This window comes from Schistocerca cancellata, chromosome 4, assembly GCF_023864275.1.
Source record: "Schistocerca cancellata isolate TAMUIC-IGC-003103 chromosome 4, iqSchCanc2.1, whole genome shotgun sequence".
Classification (NCBI taxonomy): Eukaryota; Metazoa; Arthropoda; class Insecta; order Orthoptera; family Acrididae; genus Schistocerca; species Schistocerca cancellata.
The window spans coordinates 552,808,411-552,833,001 of NC_064629.1; the positions used below are offsets into that span (position 1 = coordinate 552,808,411).

The following is a 24,591-nucleotide window of genomic DNA, read 5'->3' on the forward strand; positions in this document are numbered from 1 at the left end:
GCTCCAAAACAGTTGTGGCTGCACCAGTACTGTCCTTTGTTGTCAGATCAGCCACATATCGCCACATATCGTGCATTACAGAGCGGACAAGCTTCCCACCTACGCGTTGTGTGATGAGGCGTGGACGTCCAAACCTTTTCGCCTACTCCTAGTTTCACCGTTCTTCAACCACTTTCCATGTATGTTCATGAGGGTAGCACACAATATGCCGAGATGCAATTTAACACGCACTGTATCATAATAATCTGCTCTTTGTCGACATTATTTATGTACCTCGATTTCCCATTTACTGCCACTGCTGTCGCTAAAACGATCCCCCATTCGTCTTCGCTCCCCTTCTATACTTCCCTTACCGCGTGGCGTGCGCACAATGCCACCAAGTGGCACTCAATCTCATGGCGGGCTGTGATAATTTTTTGACTCGTCAGTGTGTACCAAGCGATATGGTACAGTGGTAACGACAATAAATTTACATTAACACCCCAGTCCAGTCATCCAAATTTAGGTTCTCCACGGTTTCCCTAGGTTACTCAAGGCGAATGCGTGGATGGTTCCCTTGATAAGGACTTGGCCTGTATCCTTCCTATCTTTCCCCAATCCAAGTGTGCTCCGACTCTAATGACTCGTCGTGGACGGGAGGCTTAACCACAATCGTCCTTAATTTCTTCAGGTGTTCCTCAAGGAGGTATAACAGCATCGCAGACGTTCTCAGTCTACGTAAAAGGAGTTATCAAATGGGACCTACAAGTCTGCCAGATTTTAGTTGACAACGTTATTGTAAACAAGTATCGCCACTAGGTAAATAACCTCTCTTGAAATGTGGATGAATGCAAGGCAACACAAATAACAGTAAGAGGCTTATAGCATCCAACTAAATCGTTGGTAGCAAACCTACAGAGTTATTTTCGCATGCTACAACGAAGCAACATAAAATGAAAATAACACTTTGCACTATCGATAGGTAAGGTGAATGGAAGGCGTAGATTTGTTGCGAGAACTCTGGAAAAGTTTCGTTACCACTTAATAAGACTGCGTACAAGTCGCCAAAGTGACCCATTCTACAGGACTGCTCACATACATTGGAGCGCAGAACTTAAAGACGAAAGTAACATTCGTATGACGTGTCACCGGCAGGTAACATAGGTCGATGAAAGTTGGACCATACATAGAAAGACCTCCAAAACTATAGTACCTAAGGTAACTAAAAGTAAAACGCAATAACACTAACAGATATCACTATTTTAGCTAAACAAAATAATTTCAGTGGTGTCACTGGTATTTATAACGGTCTCTGGAACATGGTGTGAAATAGCTCTTACTAGGTGTGTGATTACCACGGACGGCAGTGCATCCTCTGCAACGTGCTCTCATGCTGACCACAAGGTTGGTTGGGATTTCTTGTTGTAGGGCGTTCCATTACTCCACCAGCGCGGCTGACAACTGTTGGCTGGCCGTTGTGGCCGAGCGGTTCTAGGTGCTTCAGTCTGGAACCGCGCTACTGATACGGTTGCAGGTTCGAATCCTGCCTCGGGCATGGATGTGTGTGATGTCTTTAGGTTAGTTAGGTTTAAGTAGTTCTAGGTCTATGGGACTGATGACCTCAGGTGTTAAGTCCCATAGTGCTCAGAGCCATTTGAACCATTTTGCCAACTGTTGGATGGTCGTTTTTTCGTGAGGACATTCTGCAATACGTCTCCTCAACGCATTCCACGCGTGATAGATGGGATTTAAGTCAGAGCAAGTGGCAGGTCATTCCATTTGCTGAATATCCTCCCATTCCAAGGGCTCCTCCACCTGCCCTTTTCGATGTGGTTGCGCATTATCATCCATAAAAATAAAGTCACCCCTTAAAAGACACATTTGGGGAAGGAGTACGGTGACACAGCAACGTTGACCAGCGAGCGTACAATGTTCAAAGATTTTAAAATGCAAGTTGTGCCTCCTCACACTATAACACCTGGACCTGCAAACGAATCGTGTTGACAATGTTCCAGGATACATTACATATTGCTACCTCTCTCCAGACGAGTGTATGACCAGAATCACTGATCACAGAATCCGATCTCATCCGAGAACAGCACGCAACCCCAATCTTATGGTGTTGGTACTATCTCAAGCGGTGCCTCCGATCTGCGGGTGCCAGCGGAACACAACGTACTGGTCGTCGGGCAAAGAGACAACCACCATACCGTCACCGTGCCACTGAGAAGCGTGAGATTGCATGCCCTGCAGTCCTGTTAAATGTGGTCGCAATTGTAACCACTGTTTGTCATGGGTCCTTTCTTGCCCATAGCACAATGAGCTGTCATCTGCAGTTGACCATGGTCGACCACATCCTCTCCTTTCGGCGGCAGAGCCTGTGATTCAGAACGGTCTCGATGCACGTGAAGCAATGCTGTGAGCAATACCAAACTCCCCGGCTACACTCGTCACGCTTCATCCTTCCTCCAGTTTCCCGATGATTCTTCTCCCTGTGAAGTCATCCAAATGTTGTCTCCGGGTCACGTTGTAATGAAGAACACCAACACAGTGCACCGTAACTGCTCGCTGATTGCCGCACACTGTCTGTTCTGTCCCTTCAACTGCCTCGTGGTACCGGGCAAACCACACTTGCCGCCTTGCCGCTATAGTCATGCTGATCTCATGCCATGTGATGTCCAAATTCCTGTGCATGACTGGAAGACTTCTGGCAACATGCTCCGGCACTTTCATTCATTTTCCCAATTTAATTAATGTGTTCTGTTACTTTATCCAGCTCGTCCTTTTGCAGAGTAGTGTATCTAGGTTCTTATCACGTACACCAGAACACAGACGTCTCGGTTTCAGGATCGTACGGATTTGTATAGCCCATAAAAGAGTGTAAAAGAGATATTTACAAAATCATTGTCACGAAATCGTGGTGGGTATGTGTAGGGTATGCTGCAATTAACAGTGAGAGCAGATATGGGTGAAGCAGCCTATGGGATAATACTACGGACAGTCAAAATAAACGATACAGATAGAAAAAGGCAAGTAAACTCTTTATTATTTCAAAAGTAATCGCCATAACTGTTAATACATTTATAGCTCTGTGAGATAAGACGATTAATGCCTTAGTGGGAAAATGTTTGTGGCTTCTTACGGTACTATGATTGTATCCCGGAGTGCACCTCTTTTTCAGAAGGAACTCGACGGCGACAAATGTCTTTCGTCAGGGCTCCAAAAATATGGAAATCCCATGGGGCCGGCCGCTGTGGCCGAGCGGTTCTAGGCGCTTCAGTCTGGAACGGCGCGACTGCTACGGTCGCAGGATCGAATCCTGCCTTGGGCATGGATGTGTGTGATGTCCTTAGGTTATTTAGGTTTAAGTAGTTCTAAGTTCTAGGGGACTGATGACCTCATTTGTTAAGTCCCATAGTGCTCAGAGCCATTTGAACCATTTGAAATTCCATGGGGAGAGGTCGGGACTCTATGGAGGATGTGTGAGGATGTGTGAAACTTCTGCAGCGTACTCGAAACAATCTTGGCAATAAGTGGACGTTGTCTTGCAACAGAATGATGCCGTCTGTCAACATTCGAGTGCGATTGGACTTGAAGGCGCGCTTTGATTTGTGCAAAATGTCCATGAATCGCCATACGTTAATTGTGCCGCTGAGTTTCAGAAAGTGAATGAGCAGCGGGGCCTTGTCCCGGAGTTGGAGTGCCTGTTGTTTCGTCTTCGCTGCAGGAGTTCCACTAGGAGGGCCTTACTCATCCTCCATACAGTCCCGATCTCTCCCCAAACGATTTTCACACTTTTGGAGCCCTGAAGAAAGACATTTCTAGCTAAGAATTTTTGGCATATTGCAGTCCCCTCAGCAACTGTGATAGACTAATATTTTGAAGAATCAGCCTCAGTTGCGCAAATTTTCTAGTCTTTACCAGGTTTCGGCTAAATTAATCTAGCCTTCTTCAGACGCATAAAATTACTAAAACATGCCAGAGTAAGGCACAGTCAACATTGAAATTAAAACCTAGTTGCCGATTGCTTCGGATGAAGAGATGCGCGCTTGGGTAAAACGATGTTTGCGTTGGCAACCGCAAACATTTTTTCATGAAAGCACTGGCATCTTGCGCCACAGTGTGGGATAAATGTGCTAACAAAACAGTTTACTTATTGCTTTTCCTTCTGTCTTGTTTTCATTTGACTGCCCCTTATAGAAGCAAGAAGGTTACATGAGGCGTGCGTGCACAAACGAACCGTATGTGAAATAACTGTAGGTACGAAGATACGAGTTCGCCTCCTTAGCTGAATGGTCAAGGTGTATGACTGCCCTGCGGAGGCCCCACATTCAGTTCCTCGGTACTGCCGAGGATATTTCCTTGGTCGGAGAACTGTAGCACTGTCCACTCAGCCTGGTGATGCCAACTGAGGAGTTACTTGAATGACAAATCACGACCCTAATGTCTAGGACGCCGACAACAGCTGCGAGAGTGGTACGCTATCCTCACTTCCCCTCATATGGCAACCAAATGATGCCACTGGTTGAAGATTACACGACCGTTGGACGGTCCCGATTTGCGTCAGACGGGCCAGAACGGCGGAGCTTCCCATGTGGTTACGAATTGTCATTGGCTTCAGTATCAATTATCGTTATAGTTAGTACAAATGTACGTGAAATATAAACTTTTCCATTAACTCCCCATCTAATTGAACTCAAATTTCACTCATGGCCCATAGATTAGGAACTCGGTAGATTTATGACTGTGCACCAGCAAAGTCTGCTGCTGCTGTAAGACGACGTCTAAGGCATCTCTATTTAATCAAATGAACCTATATAGTTCCAGAGGTCTCAAACATCTATGATGTGTATATAAAGGCTGAAAAACGAATGTAGATCTATACTAGCTCACTAGGCAGATGCGCTAACCACTACGACACCGTAACTCAGTGGTTTTGCACAACTACATGGACTACCCTCGCACGTCTCCCTCCTCAATCCGCATTCCCATTGACACATCAGACCACTTGGCATTCCCCCAAAATAGCATTGCAGAGCGGGAATACCAATGGTATGTGCAACCCACTGTGCCTGGCTGGCGTAGTAGTTAGCACATCTGCCTACTGCGCAGGAGACGCCTTTTCGGATCCTAGCCTAGGTACAACATACATACGAACCAATGTTGACTGTGGTGGAGAGGTCCACGGCCCGTCCCCACGGCTCCAACATCACCTGACCTCAAATATCTGACGTTTCTGTCTGCGGTCATCTCATAAGAGAGAGGTACAGTACTCTCGTTCATACAGTTGAATAATTCGAAGAGCGTATAAACCCTTCAAGGTGACAGCAGCGTCACTTAGCGAGGACTGACTGCTAGGCAGACAAACGCACAGTGCATGTACTATCAGTGAGCGTGCTGTCCGTTTGTAGAATGCGGAATGCGCGCGTTTTGTGTGAGTTCGACCGAGGGCAGATTCTGATGGCCCGGAGGTTCGATACGAGCATTTCGGAAACTATACGACTCGTCAGGTTTATAAGGAGTGCTGTGGTGAGTGTCTTCCACACGTGGCGAAACCAAGGGGAAACCAAGTCCAGACGTTGTGGGGTTGGGCGGCCAACCTTCATTACATATGTCGGACGTCGTAGATTAGGCATGCTGTTAAAAGTGGACAGGCGGCGATCTGTGGCGGAACTAACATCAGACTATAATGCTGGACAGAGTACAAGTTTGTCATCCCTAACGATGGGCCTCCACAGTGGACGAAAGATGCATGTGCCAATGTCAACATCACGACAACGGCAACTACGACTGAAATGAGCACGTGACCATCGGCACTGGACGCTGGCGCAGTGGCAGAGCGTTGCATGGACTCATGAATACCGACACGTTCTTCATCATGCTGATGGAGGGCGCGAATAACCGGCCGCGGTGGTCTAGCAGTTCTAGGCGCTCAGTCCGGAACCGCGCGACTGCTACCGTCGCAGGTTCGAATCCTGCCTCGGGCATGGATGTGTGTGATGTCCTTAGGTTAGTTAGGTTTAAGTAGTTCTAAGTTCTAGGGGACTGATGACCACAGATGTTAAGTCCCATAGTGCTCAGAGCCATTTGAACCATTTTTTTTGAGGGCGCGAATCCGTCGTCTTCCAGGCAACGGCTCCTTGACTCCTGTACTGTGGGAGAGAGACAAGCTGGTGGTGGCTCCATTATGCTCTGGAGGACATTCACGCGTGCATCCGTGGGTCAAGTGGAGCTCGTGCAAGGCACCTTGAGGGCCAAGGAGTATTGTAGACTGGTTGCAAACCATGTACACCCCTTCATGATTCATGACGATCATGTTTCTCAACAAGGTAATGCGTCATGCCAGAAGGCCAAGAGTGTGATGATGTGGTTCGAGTAACACAGTGGCAAATTCCAGTTGATGTGCTGACTCGACAACTCGCCAGATCTGACGAGCACATGTGAGATGTGGTTGAATGTCGTGTCGGAGCTCATCGCCCTCCCCTTCCCCGTAATTTACTCGAATTAGGTGACTTGTGTGTGCAAATGTGGTGCTACCGCACTCCAGCGACCTAACAAGATCTGGTTGCTTCCATGCTATGACTCGTTACCGCTGTTAGCCTTGCCAAAGGTGGACATACCGGCTATTAGGTAGGTGGTCATAATGTTCTGGATGATCAGTGTAGAAGACGATCCGGCGGTGTTTGAAAGAGACGAGTGCAGTATTCAGTCAGAATGCGAGGACGACAGGAGGAACACCTCCTTCAACAGATACGCGTAACATGTAACATGCTAAAGTTCTATTGGATGGTGACAAAACGAAAAGTTCATATTTTAAATACGATTGTATAAGGGTCTGTCAAAATGTCTTCGTTTGAGGGCATTGCTGCAGTGTATGTGCAACACATGCGGTAAATGTGGTAACGTGAACTATGCAGACGTTGTTACCAAATGCGTCCATACGGGACCAACTGGCTGTTATTTTTTTGTTGGCTGGCGTGGGACAAACACCGGTAGACATTCATAGGAGAATGAAGAATGTATTTGAGGCAGTGTATGAGTCGGAAACTGCCGCTGTGGAATTGTCCGCCAAGTTCCTTGCTGGTCACGATTCGACACAAGACGCTGGTCGATCTCGAAGGCCAGCTTCACATAAAGACTGAAATGGGAGGCGCTCGAGCAACCACCCTATAGAACTCATCTCTTCCCATGCGAACAACACACCTTCAGTCCCTTAAAAAAGGCCTTGGAGAGTCGAGGATTCCTGTCGGACGAGGATGTGCATCTGGCAGTTACTGACTTCTTCACGCAGCAGGATACAATGTCTTACCAAACGGCTATCATCAACTTGGTGCTTCGGTGGGAGGATTGCCTCAGTGGTCACGATGAATTTGCCTGATTGGCATATCGATTCAAACGGAAACTTTTTGATCACCCCTTATACTAACTAGGACAATATTTCATTTTCAACTCAGTGACAGCTCGTAACCACATATTCGCAGTTATCTCGCAAACGGCAGTTTGTGGACCCTTGTTTACATGAATGTTTCTGCTTCTATATCACATGTTTTTATTTATGTCATTTTCCGCTATTAACAATGACACTAAACTGTCGGTTTGCACTGTTGGTTTTCGACACTGCCTCCATCGTACGTTTCGAATGGGGATAGTGAGAATGAGATAAGAGATAAGGGGGCATTCGTGGGTATCAGGGGCATGCATTTTTATTTTATTTTATTTTTTTTTTTTGCTCCATTAGTTATGAAATACGACACAAGCGAATATTGTAATATGTGTCTTGTGGCATGAGATGTGCAATGGCTTCCAGAATATATATAATGATGACAAAACGCAGTAAAACATTGGCGCTCGATATTTCATTTTATAGTGCTCACCCTTCGACTTATCTGCGAGGATAGACTGAAGACAGGCAAAACTACTTTTACAGAATTGGTATATTCAGACTAAGTTTTTCCCAATGTTGACCTGAATACACTCTTTGAAATTCTGAAGACAGCGGGCATAAAAAACAGGAAGAAAAGGTTATCTGCAGTTTGTACAAAAACTAGACTGCAGTTATGAGAGTCGAAACCCATACAGTATAAGGGAATCAGTAGTTAAGAAGCGAAAGGGGCAAGTTTTGTAGGTTATCTCCTAAGTTACTCAATCTGTACACTGAGTAAGCAGTAAAGGAAACCCAGGACAAATTTGGGAAGAGAATTAATGTTCGAGAAGAATAAATAGAAACTTTGCGGATGGCGATGCCATTGCAATTTTGTCAAAGATGGCCAAGGACTTGGAGAGAGTGATTTTACGGAACTTTTAGTGTCTCGAAAAGAGGTTATAAGATGCACAACATCAAAAGAGAAATAAGGATAATGGAATGTTGTCGAATTGGCGAAGCTGAGGGAATTAGTATAGGAAATGAGACACTAAAAATAGTCAACAAAATAACTGACTATGGCTGGAACAGAGAGCCGGTCGGGGTGACCGAGCTGTTCTAGGCGCTATAGTCTGGAACCGCGCGACCGCTACGGTGGCAGGTTCGAATCCTGCCTCGGGCATGGATGTGTGTGATGTCCTTAGGTTAGTTTAAGTAGTTCTAGGGGACTGATGACCTCAGAAGTTAAGTCTTATAGTGCTCAGAGCGATTTGAACCATTTTTGCTGGAACAGAGAGGATATAAAGTGTAGACTGGGGAGAAAAGTGTTTCTGAAAAAGAGAAATTTATTAATACCTAACAAAAATTTAAGTGCTCGGAAGCCTTTTGTAAAAGTATTTGTTTGGAGTGTAATCTTCTACGGAAGTGAAACATGGAGGACAAACAATCCAGACAAGAAGAGAATAGAGGTGTCCGAAATATAGTGCTACAGAAAAATACTGAAGAGAAATGGATAGGTCAGATTAATAATGAAGAGGTACCGAATAGAAATAGAGAGAAAAGAAATAAACTGCACAGTCTGACTATAATACGGAAACGGTTGATAGGATACACACTGAGACATCAAGGAATGGTCACTTTGGTGATGGAGAAATGTGAGAGGGAGACGGGTAGCAGGTGCAAATGGGCGCAGGTTGCAGTGATCTGTTGCCACGATAGAATAGAACTGCAATTAACCGGTATTCGTACTGAATACCACAACAACGAGAACGTTACTTTCAGAACATATTTCAGAGAAATTACTTTCCATTTCGAATGATGCGCTATCATGTCCCTGAAAGTACACGAGTAGCTCGATTGAAGAGAAACGCGGTAAAGTCAAGAGACACGATACAAGATTGCAGTGCCTGTGTTCTCAAGGAAAATTTCATTCTGAAGTTCTTCTTAACAGCACAGACACTTCAGACTCATATTTATCAGCCGATACCAGTACCTCGACTCTTAATAAATATGTCCTTCATGGACTGTAATATACGTTAACGTATGAGTGCAGGTTGTGACACATGGATGACTACGTTTGAAAGTTTGGGTCTGGCCACTATTCGTACACGGAAATCCTAAGGGTTAAGGCGGAAAACCGGGCTCGAGTCCCGCCCGGCACAAATTTTCGTGCACCATTCCGTTATGCAGCGGTCGTTCGTATTCGCAATTGCGAATATATTTCATGTTTATAGAAACGCCGAAATGTCGAGGCTGACGTGAACAACCGCCGGCCGAGTGTCGTTCACATACTCACCGGCGCAAAAGTCGAAAATCAGCAAATGGACGGGGTCGACGTGGGCTATGGCGGTGCGAGGGATCATACAGCAGCGGCGGAGGCGGCGGGAGCGGCGGTCTTCCGTAGCGACGGCGGTCGAGCCTGCGGACAGACTGAAGCGGCGGCGGCCGTGGGCCGTGGCGCTCTTATAGCCGCGCCGCGTCACCAGCCCAGATAAACCGCCACGCAGATAGCCCCCCTCAGCGCAACGCCCCGACTCCGCAGCCAACGTTCTCCTCAACGGCGTCACACAGACCGTATTAAAGGTACCATTATTTTCACTTTTCTTGTGTCCGCAGTATTTTCGAGAAGACAACATTTCCCGCCTACATTGGTATTGAGGAAGCATATGACACCCTCAGACCTCAACAAGAATGTAATTCCAGTCCCAAAGAAACAGATGTGAGAATTACCGAACTATCGGTTCAATAAGTCACAGCTGCAAAATACTAATGCGAATTCTTTACAGACGAATGGAAAAACTGGTAGAAGCCGACCTCGGGGAAGATCAGTTTGGATTCCGTAGGAATGTTGGAACACGCGAGGCAATACTGACCCTACGGCTTATCTTAGAAGCCAGATTAAGAAAAGGCAAACTTACGTTTCTAGCATTTGTAGACTTGGAGAAAGCTTTTGACAATGTTGACTGGAACACTCTCTTCCAAATTCTAAAGGTGGCAGGGGTAAAATACAGGGAGCAAAAGGCTATTTACAATTTGTACAGAATCCAGATGGCAGTTACAAGAGTCGAGGGGCATGGAAGGGAAGCAGTGGTTGGGAAGGGAGTGAGGCAGGGTTGTAGCCTCTCCCCGATGTTATTCAATCTGTATATTGAGCAAGCAGTAAAGGAAACAAAAGAAAAATTCGGAGTATGTATTAAAACCCATGGAGAAGAAATAAAAACTTTGAGGTTCGCCGATGACACTGTAATTCTGTCAGAGACAGCAAAGGACTTGGAAGAGCAGTTGAACGGAATGGACAGTGTCTTGAAAGGAGGATATAAGATGAACATCAACAAAAGCAAAACGAGGATAATGGAATGTAGTCGAGTTAACTCGGGTGATGCTGAGGGAGTCAGATTAGGAAATGAGACACTTAAAGTAGTAAAGGAGTTTTGCTATTTGGGGAGCAAAATAACTGATGATGGTCGAAGTAGAGAGGATATAAAACGTAGACTGGCAATGGCAAGGAAAGCGTTTCCGAAGAAGAGAAATTTGTTAACATCGAGTATAGATTTAAGTGTCAGGAAGTCATTTCTGAAAGTATTTGTATGGAGTGTAGCCATGTATGGAAGTGAAACATGGACGGTAAATAGTTTGGACAAGAAGAGAATAGAAGCTTTTGAAATGTGGTGCTACAGAAGAATGCTGAAGATTAGATGGGTAGATCACATAACTAATGAGGAGGTATTGAATAGGATTGGAGAGAAGAGAAGTTTGTGGCACAACTTGACTAGAAGAAGGGATCGGTTGGTAAGACATGTTCTGAGGCATCAAGGGATCACCAAATTAGTATTGTAGGGCAGCGTGGAGGGTAAAAATCGTAGAAGGAGAACCAAGAGATGAATACACTAAGCAGATTCAGAAGGATGTAGGCTGCAGTACGTACTGGGAAATGAAGCAGCTTGCACAGGATACAGTAGCATGGAGAGCTGCATCAAACCAGTCTCAGGACTGAAGACCACAACAACAAGAACAACAACATGGCACAGTACCACTAAAGCTATTGTTCGAGGTGCTGTGGTCAGGGAAATGCCAAAACTTTATGTAAGAAGTATCGTAAACCTCTACAAGCCGGCGGAATGTGTCATTAAAGTAGGGAAAGAAATTTCTAGAGAGACCTTCAGAATAACTAAAGGACTGAAGCAAGGATGCTGTCTGTCTGCCACACTCTTTAAGATGTATGTGCAGGAGGAACTGAATCTGTGGTGTAGAAGGTGCATGGGCATGGGGTTTGAAGCAATGAACCAGAGTATGTAAACACTTTTCTATGCTGATAATCAGGCTGTTGCAGCAAACGACGAAGAGAATACGTCTTACATGCTCAGGAAGTTATTGGAAGAGTATAAAGAGGGGAGTTTGAAAATTAACTTTTAGGAGGAGGAGTATCTATGTCGCTGAGAAGACTGAACACTGACGAACATCTGATTGAAGTGTGTAAAGAGTTGAAGTACATGGGTAGTATGCTATCACGTGATGGAAGACATGACAGAGATATCCAATAACGGATCAGGTGGGGAAGGGCGGCTATCCAAAAATTAAACCCTATTTTTTGGTCTTCAGAAAGAAGGTTAAAGGTCTAAATTCGTTTCTACAAATTCATAGTGGAACCAGTAATAACATATGGGAGTGAGTGCTAGGAACTCACAGAAAGAAAGAAAAAATGGGTCTTAGAGCTTTAGATATGGGCCACTTGAGAAGAACCTGTAGAATTTCCCGACTTGACCACGTAAGAAATGAGAAAATAAGTGAAAGGATACATGCTCATAGTATTACGGATAAGATAGAAGAAAGAGAGATAGGATGATTTGGACATATCAGAAGAGTCGATGAAGACAGATGGCCCAAGACAGTAATTTCATGGCTACCACCTGAAAGAGAAAGGAGAGAAAGACCTCAGAAAGTGTAGCTAATTGGAATCCAAGAGGCGAGGGAGAGAAGAGAAATGAAAGAGGATGATGAAGAATGGCGAGGTCGAGGGATTTGGCAACAGAGATGCGGGATGAAGCAACAGCTATAGGGCACCCGCAACAAGGAAGCAAGGAAGGGAAATAGAAAACGTTCTAAGTACCATTGTTTCAGCAAACTCATTTTCATTGCTACTGTACGGTAATCTGTTACACGTCCTTAGACCTGACAGAGGTTCCAAAGCATGTAGGAAATCTTTCAAACGTGCGTTAATAGATGCCGCATAGACTGTGTGCTACGTTGTGCTTCCCTCTGGAGCTCCAAAATTTAAAAGAAATGAGAAGTCGTTCCTGTTGAAGACAGTTCTAATAATTAAAAACCTAATGCCTTTATTTCTGTACTTGTATTACTACAAATCTAGGGTCTTTCACATATTACGCAATTTTTAAATTTGGTCGCAAAATTTTGTTTCCAAGTTTACAGCATTGTATTTGTTACTTTTAATATCGATTTCCATTCCGATTACTTGATTAAACGTTGTTTGTGTATTTCAGGATCTGAGTTGCCATGGAACGGTTCACAAAGTAGGAACGTGTCATCATTGTGAAAACCTATTACAGAACCGGCGGAGTCTTCGGACGTATTAATGCTCCTACAGCATCAACAATTCTGCTGTTGATAAAGAAATTCGAGGCAATCGGGTTAGTTGCAACCATAAAATCGCCTGGGGGAAACCGTACGGTTCGAAGGGAACAAAACACTGTATTGGTGCGGGATAGTGTGGCTGTGAGCCCTCAAAAGTCGCTGCAACGTCGTTCTCAGCAACTGGGGATTTCGACAGCCTCTATGCAACGAATTTCGAAAAAGAATCTTCATCTGCACCCATACAAGATTCAATTGAAGCAATATCTTAAACAAGCAGGTCAATTGAAACGGAGAAATTTCGCCAAATGTAATCCCACAAAACAAAAAGAGGACAATAATTCTGCAAGAAGAAGAATCTTCAGCGAGACACATTTTCATCTGTGTGGGTTCTGTAACCGACTATTACCGTATTTGGGATCAAGGAAACCCTAGGGTGACCCCAGACAGCCACATGCATCCACTGCGAATCACAGTTTGGTGGTGCTTATGGGCAGGTGGTGTGATCGGCCCTTTCTTTTTTTAAGATTTTGACGACAATGCAGCAATAATTTACGGTGAGCGTTATCGTGAAATGGTCAGAAACAACTTCTGGCCTGCTCTGGATGAAATGGATACAGGCAACATGTGGCGTCCCAGATTTTGTGACAAAGCCAAGTGACTTCTTTTACTGGGGTTATGTGAAGTCCAATATCCACGTGAACAAACCACAAACTGTTCTCCTATTAAAGGAAGAAATTCAATATTTCATCAGGGACATCAACAGAGAAGTTGCTGAAAGAGTCATCACGAACATCATAGACCGAATAACAGCCTGCCGAGAGTCTGGAGGCGGATATATGCCTGATATAACTTTCCAAACTTAATTGGGAGTGTAGATGAAAAAAAAAAAAACAAGATTTTTTTTTATTTCGATGCATTTTTGACTTAATTATTGCTTTTTTAACAATAGTATATCTGAAAGATCCTATGAAACATAATGCCTTAGTATTTACGGCACTTGGAATAAAAACTTTGTTCCTACATTGTTCTCGAAAACTGAAATTTTTCAGACCGTGCCTGTGTACAAAATACATGTTGATTTTTGCATAGAAGAAACCAACAATTGTTCTCTGTTAATAATGCTAATTATATACCGGCTTCGAACCGAGAGGTTCATCTCCAGACGACTGTTCACTTTTATTTTACATTTTGTTCTTGTTCACGTTATCTGTTGAAAAAACAACAGCCAACAACCAATGTAAACAGCAACAAATGTAATATACATGTGACCAGCTGCCTGACTATCAACCTGTTCATCCAAAACCGGTAACCGTGCTATGTGTGTAAATAAACAGCATGAACATTAGCTGGTTGCTGTTTTCTTCTTTGCAATAATAGACGTATAAAAACTTTCGTATTGGCTCTTGGAATCAGTTGCTTTAATGGTGTGGCCCTGAGAACGCTCTTAATAAGGTATTTATTTTCAAATTTATTTGTCTCATTATTTATTGCGGTGATGAGATGAGCAGCATAATTTTGTGGTATCAGAATAGTTTCTCAATTTTTTGGATACAGAAAAGAATTATGTGCAAACAGAGATACGTTATTTTGTTCATTCTCCCAACTTACGTCAGATTTAGTTCTTAAAACGTTTCCATTTTTCATTTGTGTATATTCCCCACGATCGTGATTATACCATTTTCAAGTGATAGCTGTAACAAAGTAAAATGCTTAAAAACGGTTTCAAATTTAAGAATACAGTCTGTTCCTAAGATATTTCATAAAAATATTTTTTTTTAAGTTCCAGCTTTCGCAATCTCATGCTGAAGTGTTCAGTGCTTCTTGTCTTTTAAGATAACACTGTCCTCATGTCAACAGAGTTTTTATGTACCAAGTGAGTAATAACACAGTTTTTTCATTTCATTTTTATTTCAATTCCTCACGAAGGGGCAGACTGGCAGCGATAAAACCGCTAATTAGCCATAGGTTACACAACTTGGAAAGATGTTTTGAAACACATAAAAGCAGATAGCAATAAATGATTGTTTAAAAAATACATTGGTGAACAATATTAGTGATTTTACATCAACCAGATAACAATAAACGTAGGAGCACACACAAGTTGCCAAAGCTGTTTTGCGTACACTGCAGAAGTTGCGCTGGGAAGCCCTTATACATCCTTCATACAGTCCCGATCTCTCCCCGCCCGAAATCCATGTTTTTGGTGCACTGAAAAAAAAAAGACATTCGTGTCCGTTGATTTGCTTCGAACGAAGAGATGCACACCTGAGTACAATCATGGTCCGTAGGCAACCGAAACATAAATGGGATAAGTGTACTAATGGTTATGGCGATTACTTTTGAAATCGTAAATAGTTTACTTTCTCCATCTACCTCGGCCGGCCGGAGTGGCCGAGCGGTTCTAGGCGCTACAGACTGGAACCGCGCGACCGCTACGGTCGCAGGTTCGAATCCCGCCTCGGGCATGGATGTGTATGATGTCCTTAGGTTAGTTAGGTTTAAGTAGTTCTAAGTTCTAGGGGACTGATGACCTCAGAAGGTAAGTCCCATAGTGCTCAGAGCCATCTACCGCGTTTTCACTTGATTGGTCCTTATTCAATTAAAATATAATCACTGATAGTAATATAAATGATGCTATACTGATGCTGGTGATGCATGAAAATGATCATGGTCATGAGGGAGGTATAATGATGGCTATAACAATGCGGTCCTGTGGAACAAAAGGTAGCGACTAAAAGCCAGTAATGCGAAGGAAAGATGGAAGGGTCGTGTGAGGTGAAGGGTTGTGACTAGGGTTGTAAAGAGGGGTATATCTCGGGACAGAGTGGGAGTTGGTTGAAATTCCAGTGCTAGGGATGAATAAGGCAGGGAGGCGCGTAGAAGATAGAATATGGATATAGTGGCGCACCAGGATATGTGGATTGGTGCCTAATGGGTGGAATGATGGGTACCGGTACTGGGTTTTGCGATTAATGAATTGGATCCAAAGGTGATCAATGAAGAGAAAAAGATGTGTAGATGAGTTGGCGTAGTTTGCAAGTTTGGGAAGCTAGGTGTATGTGGATGGCGTGGAGGTGCGGGATTCCACCCAGGATTTCAAAGGACTTGTAGAATTTACGTGAGGCAGAGATCTAGGCAACGTCGGCGCAGGTGAGGATAGGGTGGATGAGGCATTTATGGATGAAGATAATGATATAAGGATGTAGATCCCAGGTGCAGCCTGTTACTAGTTTTAGAATGTTTTAATCGGTTCCGGGCTTTGCATTGGATGATAAGAAAATGTGCATCCTGTCAGTTTTCTGTCGAGCGGTGGTGCAAATACTTTACTGTGTTAGACATAGGGATCTGTTGATTGTAGATTAAGAGATGGGAATCTCGTAGATGGGAACGTAAAGTGGTGCGACCAAAGATGGTGGCTTGGATTTTTTGTGGATTTACTTGAAGTTTCCACGCATTACACAATCCGATCAAGAGATTCAAGTGGCGTTTGAGGGAGACATGGGAGAGTTGATGGGTGTGGTGAGTGACTAGGTAGGTAGAGTCGTCAGAATATTGCAGCATGCTAGGGATGGTGGTTTGGGTTAAAAAATGGTTCAAATGGCTCTGAGCACTATGGGACTCAACATCTTAGGTCATAAGTCCCCTAGAACTTAGAACTAGTTAAACCTAACTAATCTAAGGACATCACACACACCCATGCCCGAGGCAGGATTCGAACCTGCGACCGTAGCAGTCCCGCGGTTCCGGACTGCAGCGCCAGAACCGCTAGACCACCGCGGCCGGCGGTGGTTTGGGGATGTTTGCAGTGTACAGGATATAAATGAGGGGAAACACGATAGAGTCTTTTTGTAGGCTGCAGATACCTCGACTTGCAGCATAGGGTGGTTGGGTTTCGGATTTCGCCGAATAGGTCAGGATTCCACTAGACGCAAGAGGCGACTACACGGGTAGCACGGGCTGCGTCGCGTGGACTGCGCAATTTTTTAGCTTATAGGGTCCCGGGGAAACACAAAAGGGTTTCAGTCTCAAAGGCTGCAGGTCGATCTAAGGAAGAAAGTAGATCCACAAACGTCGGTATAGCAGTTGTAAATTGTCGTAGGTGTGTTGAGAAAGTACCAGAGCTGCAAGCGCTAATAGAAAGCATTGATGCTCAAATCGTTATAGGTACTGAACACTGGCTGCAACCGGAGATAAGTTCTGCCGAAATTTTTGCGAAAGACCTAACAGTGTTCAGAAAGGATAGGCTAAACACAATTGGTGGTGTTGTGTTTGTTACTATTAGAAATAGTTTATCTTCTAGCGAAATTGAAGTTGATAGTTCCTGTGAGTTATTCTGGATAGAGGTCATTCTTGGCAACCGGAATAAAATAATAACTGGATCCTTTCCGACCTTCCAACTCAGAGGATACAATTTGCTGAAAGGTTCAAAGAAAACTTGAGTCAAAATTCAAACACGTACCCGACTCATACCATTACAGCTGGTGGTGACTTCAATTTACACTCGACATTTTGGCGAAAATACACGTTTAAATCCTGAGGTACGCATAAAACATCATCCGAAATTATGCTAAACGCATTCTCTGAAAATTTTTTCTAGCAGTTAGTTCATGAGCCCACTCGAATAGTAAACGGTTGTGAAAACACACTTGACCTCTTAGCAGCAAATAATCCTGAGCTAATAACGGACGTCGAAGTGGGTACAGGGATTAGTGAACCCAGGGTTGTAGTAGCGAGAATGAATATTGTAAATCCCAAATTTTCCAAAAAAAAAAACGAAAAATATAACTATTCAAAAAAGAAGATAAAAATATACTCGACGCCTTCCTGAAAGAAAATCTCCACTCCTTACAAATTAACAACGTACCAGTAAGTGTAGGCCAGATGTGGCTTGAATTCAATGAAATAGAATAGGCAGCAATTGAGAGATTTGTAGCAAATAAATTAACAAACCATGGAGCTGATCCCCTTGGTACACAAAACGGGTCAGAACACTGTTGCAGAAACAACGAAAAAGTATGACAAATTTAAAGGAACGCAAAATCTCCAAGATTGGCTATCGTTTACAGAAGCTCGAAATTTAGCGCGGACTTCAATGCGATATGCTGACAATAATTTTCACAACGAAACTTTGACTCGAAACTTGGTAGAAAATTCAAAGAGATTATGGTCATATGCAAAGTTTGCTAGCGGAAAGACTCAATCAGTGCCTTCCGTGCGCGATAGCAATGGAGATACTATCGAAGACAGTGCTGCAAAAACAGAGTTAGTAAATACAGCCTTCCGTAATTCCCTCCCCAAAGAAGATGGAGTAAATATTCCAGATTTCGGATCACGAACAACTGTCATTATGAGTAACTTAGAAGTAGATATCCTCAGAGTAGTGAAGCAACTTAGCCGGCCGCTGTGGCCTGGTAGTTCTAGGCACTTCAGTTCGGAACCGCGCTGCTGCTACGGTCGCAGGTTCGAATCCGGCCGCGGGCGTGGATGTGTGTGATGTCCTTAGGTTAGTTAGGTTTAAGTAGTTCTAAGTGTAGGGGACTGATGACCACACATATTGAGTCCCATAGCGCCATTTGAACCATTTTAGTAAAGCAACTTAAATCACTTAATAAAAGCAAGTCTTTCGTTCCAGACTCTATACCAATTAGGCTCCCTTCAAAAAGTGGCTCAGACGGCTCTGAGCACTATGGGACTTAACTTCTGAGGTCATCAGTCCCCTAGACTTAGAACTACTTAAGCCTAAGTAACCTAAGGACATCACACACATTCATGCCCGAGGCAAGATTCGAACCTGCGACCTTAGCGGTCGCGCGGTCCCAGACTGAAGCGCCTAGAACCTCTCGGCCACTCCGGCCGGCAAAACTGGAGATACTGACAGGTTTCAGATAGATTATATAATGGTAAGACAGAGATTTAGGAACCAGGTTTTAAATTATAAGACTTTTACAGGGGCAGATGTGGACACTGACCACAATCTATTGGTTATGAACTGTAGATTAAAAGTGAAGAAACTGCAAAAAGGTGGCAATTTAAGGAGATAGGGCCTGGATAAACTGACAAAACCAGAGGTTGCACAGAGTTTCAGGCAGAGCATAAGGGAACAATTGACAAGAATGGGGGAAAGAAATACAGTTGAAGAAGAATGGGTAGCTTTGAGGGATGAAGTAGTGAAGGCAACAGAGGGTCAAGTAGGTAAAAAGACGAGGGCTAGTAGAAATCCTTGGGTAACAGAAGAAATATTGAATTTAATTGATGAAAGGAGAAAATATAAAAATGCAGTAAATGAAGCAGGCAAAAAGCAATACAAACGTCTCAAAAATGACATCGACAGGAACTGCAAAATGGCTAAGCAGGGATGGCTAGAGGACAAATGTAAGGATGTAGATGCTTATCTCACTAGGGGTTAGATAGATACTGCCTACAGGAAAATTAAAGAGACCTTTGGAGAAAGAGAACCACTTGTATGATTATCAAGAGCTCAGATGGAAACCCAATTCTAAGCAAAGAAGGGAAAGCAGATTGTTGGAAGGAGTATACAGAGGGTCTATACAAGGGCGATGTAATTGAGGGCAATATTATGGAAATGGAAGAGGATGTAGATGAAGATGAAATGCGACATATGATACTGCGTGAAGAGTTTGACAGAGCACTGACCACTGAAAGACCTAAGTCGAAACAAGGCCCCGGGAGTAGACAGCATTCCATTAAAACTACTTACAGCCTTGGGAGAGCCAGTCGTGACAAATCTCTATCATCTGGTGAGCAAAATGTATGAGACAGGCGAAATAGCCTCAGACTTCAAGAAGAATATAATAATTTCAATTCCAAAGAAAGCAGGTGTTGACAGATGTGAAAATTACCGAACTATCAGTTTAATAAGTCACGGCTGCAAAATACTAATGCGAATTCTTTACAGACGAATAGAAAAACTGGTAGAAGCCGACCTCGGGGAAGATCAGTTTGGATTCCGTAGGAATGTTGGAACACGCGAGGCAATACTGACCCTACGGCTTATCTTAGAAGCCAGATTAAGAAAAGGCAAACCTACGTTTCTAGCATTTGTAGACTTGGAGAAAGCTTTTGACAATGTTGACTGGAACACTCCCTTTCAAATTCTGAAGGTGGCAGAAGTAAAATACAGGGAGCGAAAGGTTATTTACAATTTACACAGAAACCAGATGGCAGTTATAAGAGTCGAGGGACATGAAAGAGAAGCAGTGGTTGGGAAGGGAGTGAGACAGGGGTGTAGCCCCTCCCCGATGTTATTCAATCTGTATACTGAGCAAGCAGTAAACGAAACAAAAGAAAAATTCGGAATAGGTATTAAAATCCATGGAGAAGAAATAAAAACTTTGAGGTTCGCCGATGACACTGTAATTCTGTCAGAGACAGCAAAGGACTTGGAAGAGCAGTTGAACGGAATGGACAGTGTCTTGAAAGGAGGATATAAGATGAACATCAACAAAAGCAAAACGAGGATAATGGAATGTAGTCGAGTTAACTCGGGTGATGCTGAGGGAGTCAGATTAGGAAATGAGACACTTAAAGTAGTAAAGGAGTTTTGCTATTTGGGGAGCAAAATAACTGATGATGGTCGAAGTAGAGAGGATATAAAACGTAGACTGGCAATGGCAAGGAAAGCGTTTCCGAAGAAGAGAAATTTGTTAACATCGAGTATAGATTTAAGTGTCAGGAAGTCATTTCTGAAAGTATTTGTATGGAGTGTAGCCATGTATGGAAGTGAAACATGGACGGTAAATAGTTTGGACAAGAAGAGAATAGAAGCTTTTGAAATGTGGTGCTACAGAAGAATGCTGAAGATTAGATGGGTAGATCACATAACTAATGAGGAGGTATTGAATAGGATTGGAGAGAAGAGAAGTTTGTGGCACAACTTGACTAGAAGAAGGGATCGGTTGGTAAGACATGTTCTGAGGCATCAAGGGATCACCAAATTAGTATTGTAGGGCAGCGTGGAGGGTAAAAATCGTAGAAGGAGAACCAAGAGATGAATACACTAAGCAGATTCAGAAGGATGTAGGCTGCAGTACGTACTGGGAAATGAAGCAGCTTGCACAGGATACAGTAGCATGGAGAGCTGCATCAAACCAGTCTCAGGACTGAAGACCACAACAACAACAACAACAACAACAGCAACCTAACAAGCGGCATGTAATCAAATTATGTGCTTATTGAATATCGTCTCAGTTATGTTACTGGATTCGTCATTTGCTGTCACATAGGTCACAGTTCGTAGTAACTGACGGAAAGTCATCGAGTAAAACAGAAGTGATTTCTTGCATTCACCAAGGTAGTGTTATAGGACCTCTGCTGTTCCTTATCTATACACACGATTTAGGAGACAATCTGAGCAGCCGCCTTGATTGCAGATGATTCTGTGTTTTATCGTCTAGTAAAGTCATCAGAATATCAAAAGAAAACTGCAAAATGAGTTAGAAAAGATATCAGTTTGATGCGAAAATCGGTTCAAATTCAAATGGCTCTAAGCACTATGGGACTCAACACCTGAGGTTATCTGTCCCCTAGAACTTAGAACTACTTAAACCTAACTAACCTAAGGACATCACACATATCCATGCCCGAGGCAGGATTCGAACCTGCGACCGTAGTGGTCGCGCGGTTCCAAACTGATGTACATAGAACCGCTCCGGCACACCGGCCGGCGCGAAAACTGTCAATTGACCCTAAATAATGAAATGTGTGAGGTCACCCACATGAGTGCTAAAAGGAATCCGTTAGACTTCGTTTACACAATAAATCAATCAAATCTAAAGGCCGTAAAGTCAACTAAATACCTAGGAATTACAATTACGAACTACTTAAATTGGAAAGAACACATAGGAAATGTTGTGGGGAAGGCGGACCAAAGACTGCGTTTTATTGGCAGATGTAACAGATCTACTGAAGAGACTGCCTGCACTACGCTTGTCCGTCCTCGTCTGGAGTACTGTTGCGCGGTGCGGGATCCTTACCGAAGAGGATTAACGGAGTACATCGAGAAAGTTTAAAGAAGAGCAGCACGTTTGGTATTATCGAGAAAAAGTCAAGATAGTGTCACTGTCGTGATACGGGATGTGGGCGTTTTTCGTTGCGGCGGAATCTCCTCACGATATTTCAATCACCAGCTCTCTCCTCCGAAAACGAAAACGTTTTGTTGACGTCCACCTACACAGGGAGAAACGATCATCATAATAAAATAAGGGTAATCAGTGCTCGCATGGAAAGATGTAGGTGTTCGTTTTTTCCGCGCACTGTTCGATATTAAAATAATACAGTATTATTGCGAAGCTGGTTCGATGAATCCTCTCCCAGGACTTAAGTGAGATTTGCAGAATATCCCTGTAGATGTAGATGTAGATTTATATTTACAGAGGGTGATTCAGAATTCCTATTACACGGTTCTGAGGGTTATAGAGCGGATATACTAAATAAGTTTCAAGATCTGACCACTTTCAATCTCCCGCTTCACTGTACGCTCACAAGTTGAGAAGATGGCACCGTCGTCAGTCCCTGTTGTAATTATGATATCACGTAACACCTTCTTCGGACTACAACGGCTGTGAGAAACTTGAGAGTCCGAAACTGCGAGGGATGGCTGAGGTGTTCCACGGACGTGCTGCACTCTCGACTATGATGAGGACGTCCTTTGTCACGCAGAAGAGAATCCGGGGGCGGGGCTCGAAACATTGCCCATGCTGTGTGCTCCTACAGCACACATTTCAGAGCTCATGGTCCCCGCTGTGTGCATATTGTGTCACGGGAGATTTGAAAGCGATTCGCTGCTCAAATTGATTTTACATCCAAACGGAACATTTCCGGATATGGGTTCGCTATCGAAATTTCATGTATTAAGTCCCCTCTACAACCCCTAGATGCCTGTAATGGGTATTTTGAATCACCCTGTACAAAATAATACAGCACTTCTCTAAAACGAGAATATTACATCACGTGTTGTCACGGTCCACGCGGCTCACCCCGTCGGAGGTTCGAGTCCTCCCTTGGGCATGGGTGTGTGTGTTGTCCATAGCGTAAGTTAGTTTAAGTTAGATTAAGTAGTGTGTGAGCTTAGGGATCGATGACCTAAGCAGTTTGGTCCCATAAGATCTTACCACAAATTTACAAAAAATATTACGTCAAACCGGCTGTCTAAGCAAGAATTTACTCAACATCTTGTAAACCCATTATTTACTGTAATAATTGCTATCGAATCCATGTCATCCGTACACATAATATCCGCTGTGCGTCCATCCAGTTTGACCAACATTCTCGTTTTAGTGAAATACGAAGTTCTATACAAATTGTAGTATCATTGCCACAGATACTACTACAACGCCGCGCCAACACAAGGTTGGCAGCCCGTCGTCTGCCGAGCACAGCGCACTCTAGCGGGCTGTGCAGCTCGACGGAACTGGAGTGTGCCTCGTTCTCTTCTTAGCTAGATTTCAACATAGGCAGACGCACTTTCATAATCGGCCCTCAGCCAGTTCTGTTATGTTTGCATTGATTGTCTGAGGCGGGCGCATCAGGCTTAGTTCCTGAGAATATGTTGTATTAGTTCATGGTATTCCATGTTACGAGATTGTCAGTTCATAGCCGCAGCTGCACTCCTACAAACTACTGAAGATAAGTAATTTCATTGTACTATGTGTTTCTTCTCTCTAATAGTGTGCCGTACCGCATATTATTGCAACCTGGACTCCTTCAGCTCCTATCAACTCAGCCTCCTACTTATTTGCATTTAGTAACGAGCTGAAAGCACTCACGCGTTTTGTGCCTCTAAACAGTGAGACACAACACAAATGATGAAGACTGTTGTGTTATTACACACACAGGATATATAAACATGTTGTGCGTGAGGACAAGGTCCTCTTAAGGACTTACCAAGAACGATGTGCAGTATAAACGCACTAGTGATGCAGCAAGAGCTAGAATTGGTTTAAAAAACAAGTTTATATTTATGAAGTGTTGTGAGAACAAAATGTACTCTTAAAAGCTTAACTGGTCTTTACGTAGTTTATGTTGTTGCAGCTATCACCTGAAAATGGCACAACAGGCTAAAATCGTAATCATCATGAATAAAAATATTTAATAAAAGTCCGACGGGAAACAGCATCCTTTCTGAAACAGCTGTAAATTTATTTCGGGAAGAGTACAAGAGAGTGTGTTCAGCGTTTATGACCACTATGCGAAGGACCCAGAATCAGTTCCCGATATTGTCAGAGATTTTTCCTTGGTGGGAGGACTAGGACGCTGTGTATTCAGCCGCGTGATACCAATTGAGGAGAAAAGCTTCTCTCATAGAATCAATACTGTTTCAGAACAAACCTCTCGTGCGAAGCAGCCAGCTTCATCCAGACACATATTGCATACAACAGATGCAGATGAACAGGAGTACTGCGTCTTCAAAGATTTCCCCAAGACGTTCCCCACCGTAAAACATCGTCGATTACTGGGGGAGGGGGGGGGGGAATTAAAGGGACCAGATTGCTATGGTCATCGGTCGTCGATTACTGACCAAGATACGATCATACGGAGAATCTTAGCAAATACGTGACTGGCTTCAGGAATATTTAACTAATAGAAGCCATCAAGTTGTATTGGACAGCGAATTTGAACACAAACGAAATTAACGGAGGGTGTGC

The 24,591-nt window shown here is 43.6% G+C and overlaps 1 protein-coding gene across 1 annotated transcript in view; it reads right to left on the reverse strand.

The window, feature by feature from the left end:
* Nucleotides 1-24,300, reverse strand: part of LOC126184319 (uncharacterized) — a 97,910-nt gene extending 73,610 nt beyond the window's left edge. The window contains exons 1-2 of the mRNA XM_049926695.1: nucleotides 24,275-24,300; nucleotides 9,636-9,889 (exon numbers count right to left, since the gene is read on the reverse strand). Of these exons, the coding sequence (XP_049782652.1) occupies nucleotides 9,636-9,889; nucleotides 24,275-24,300 (280 nt within the window). The remainder of the gene's footprint in view (nucleotides 1-9,635; nucleotides 9,890-24,274) is intronic.
* Nucleotides 24,301-24,591: the final 291 nt, after the last annotated feature.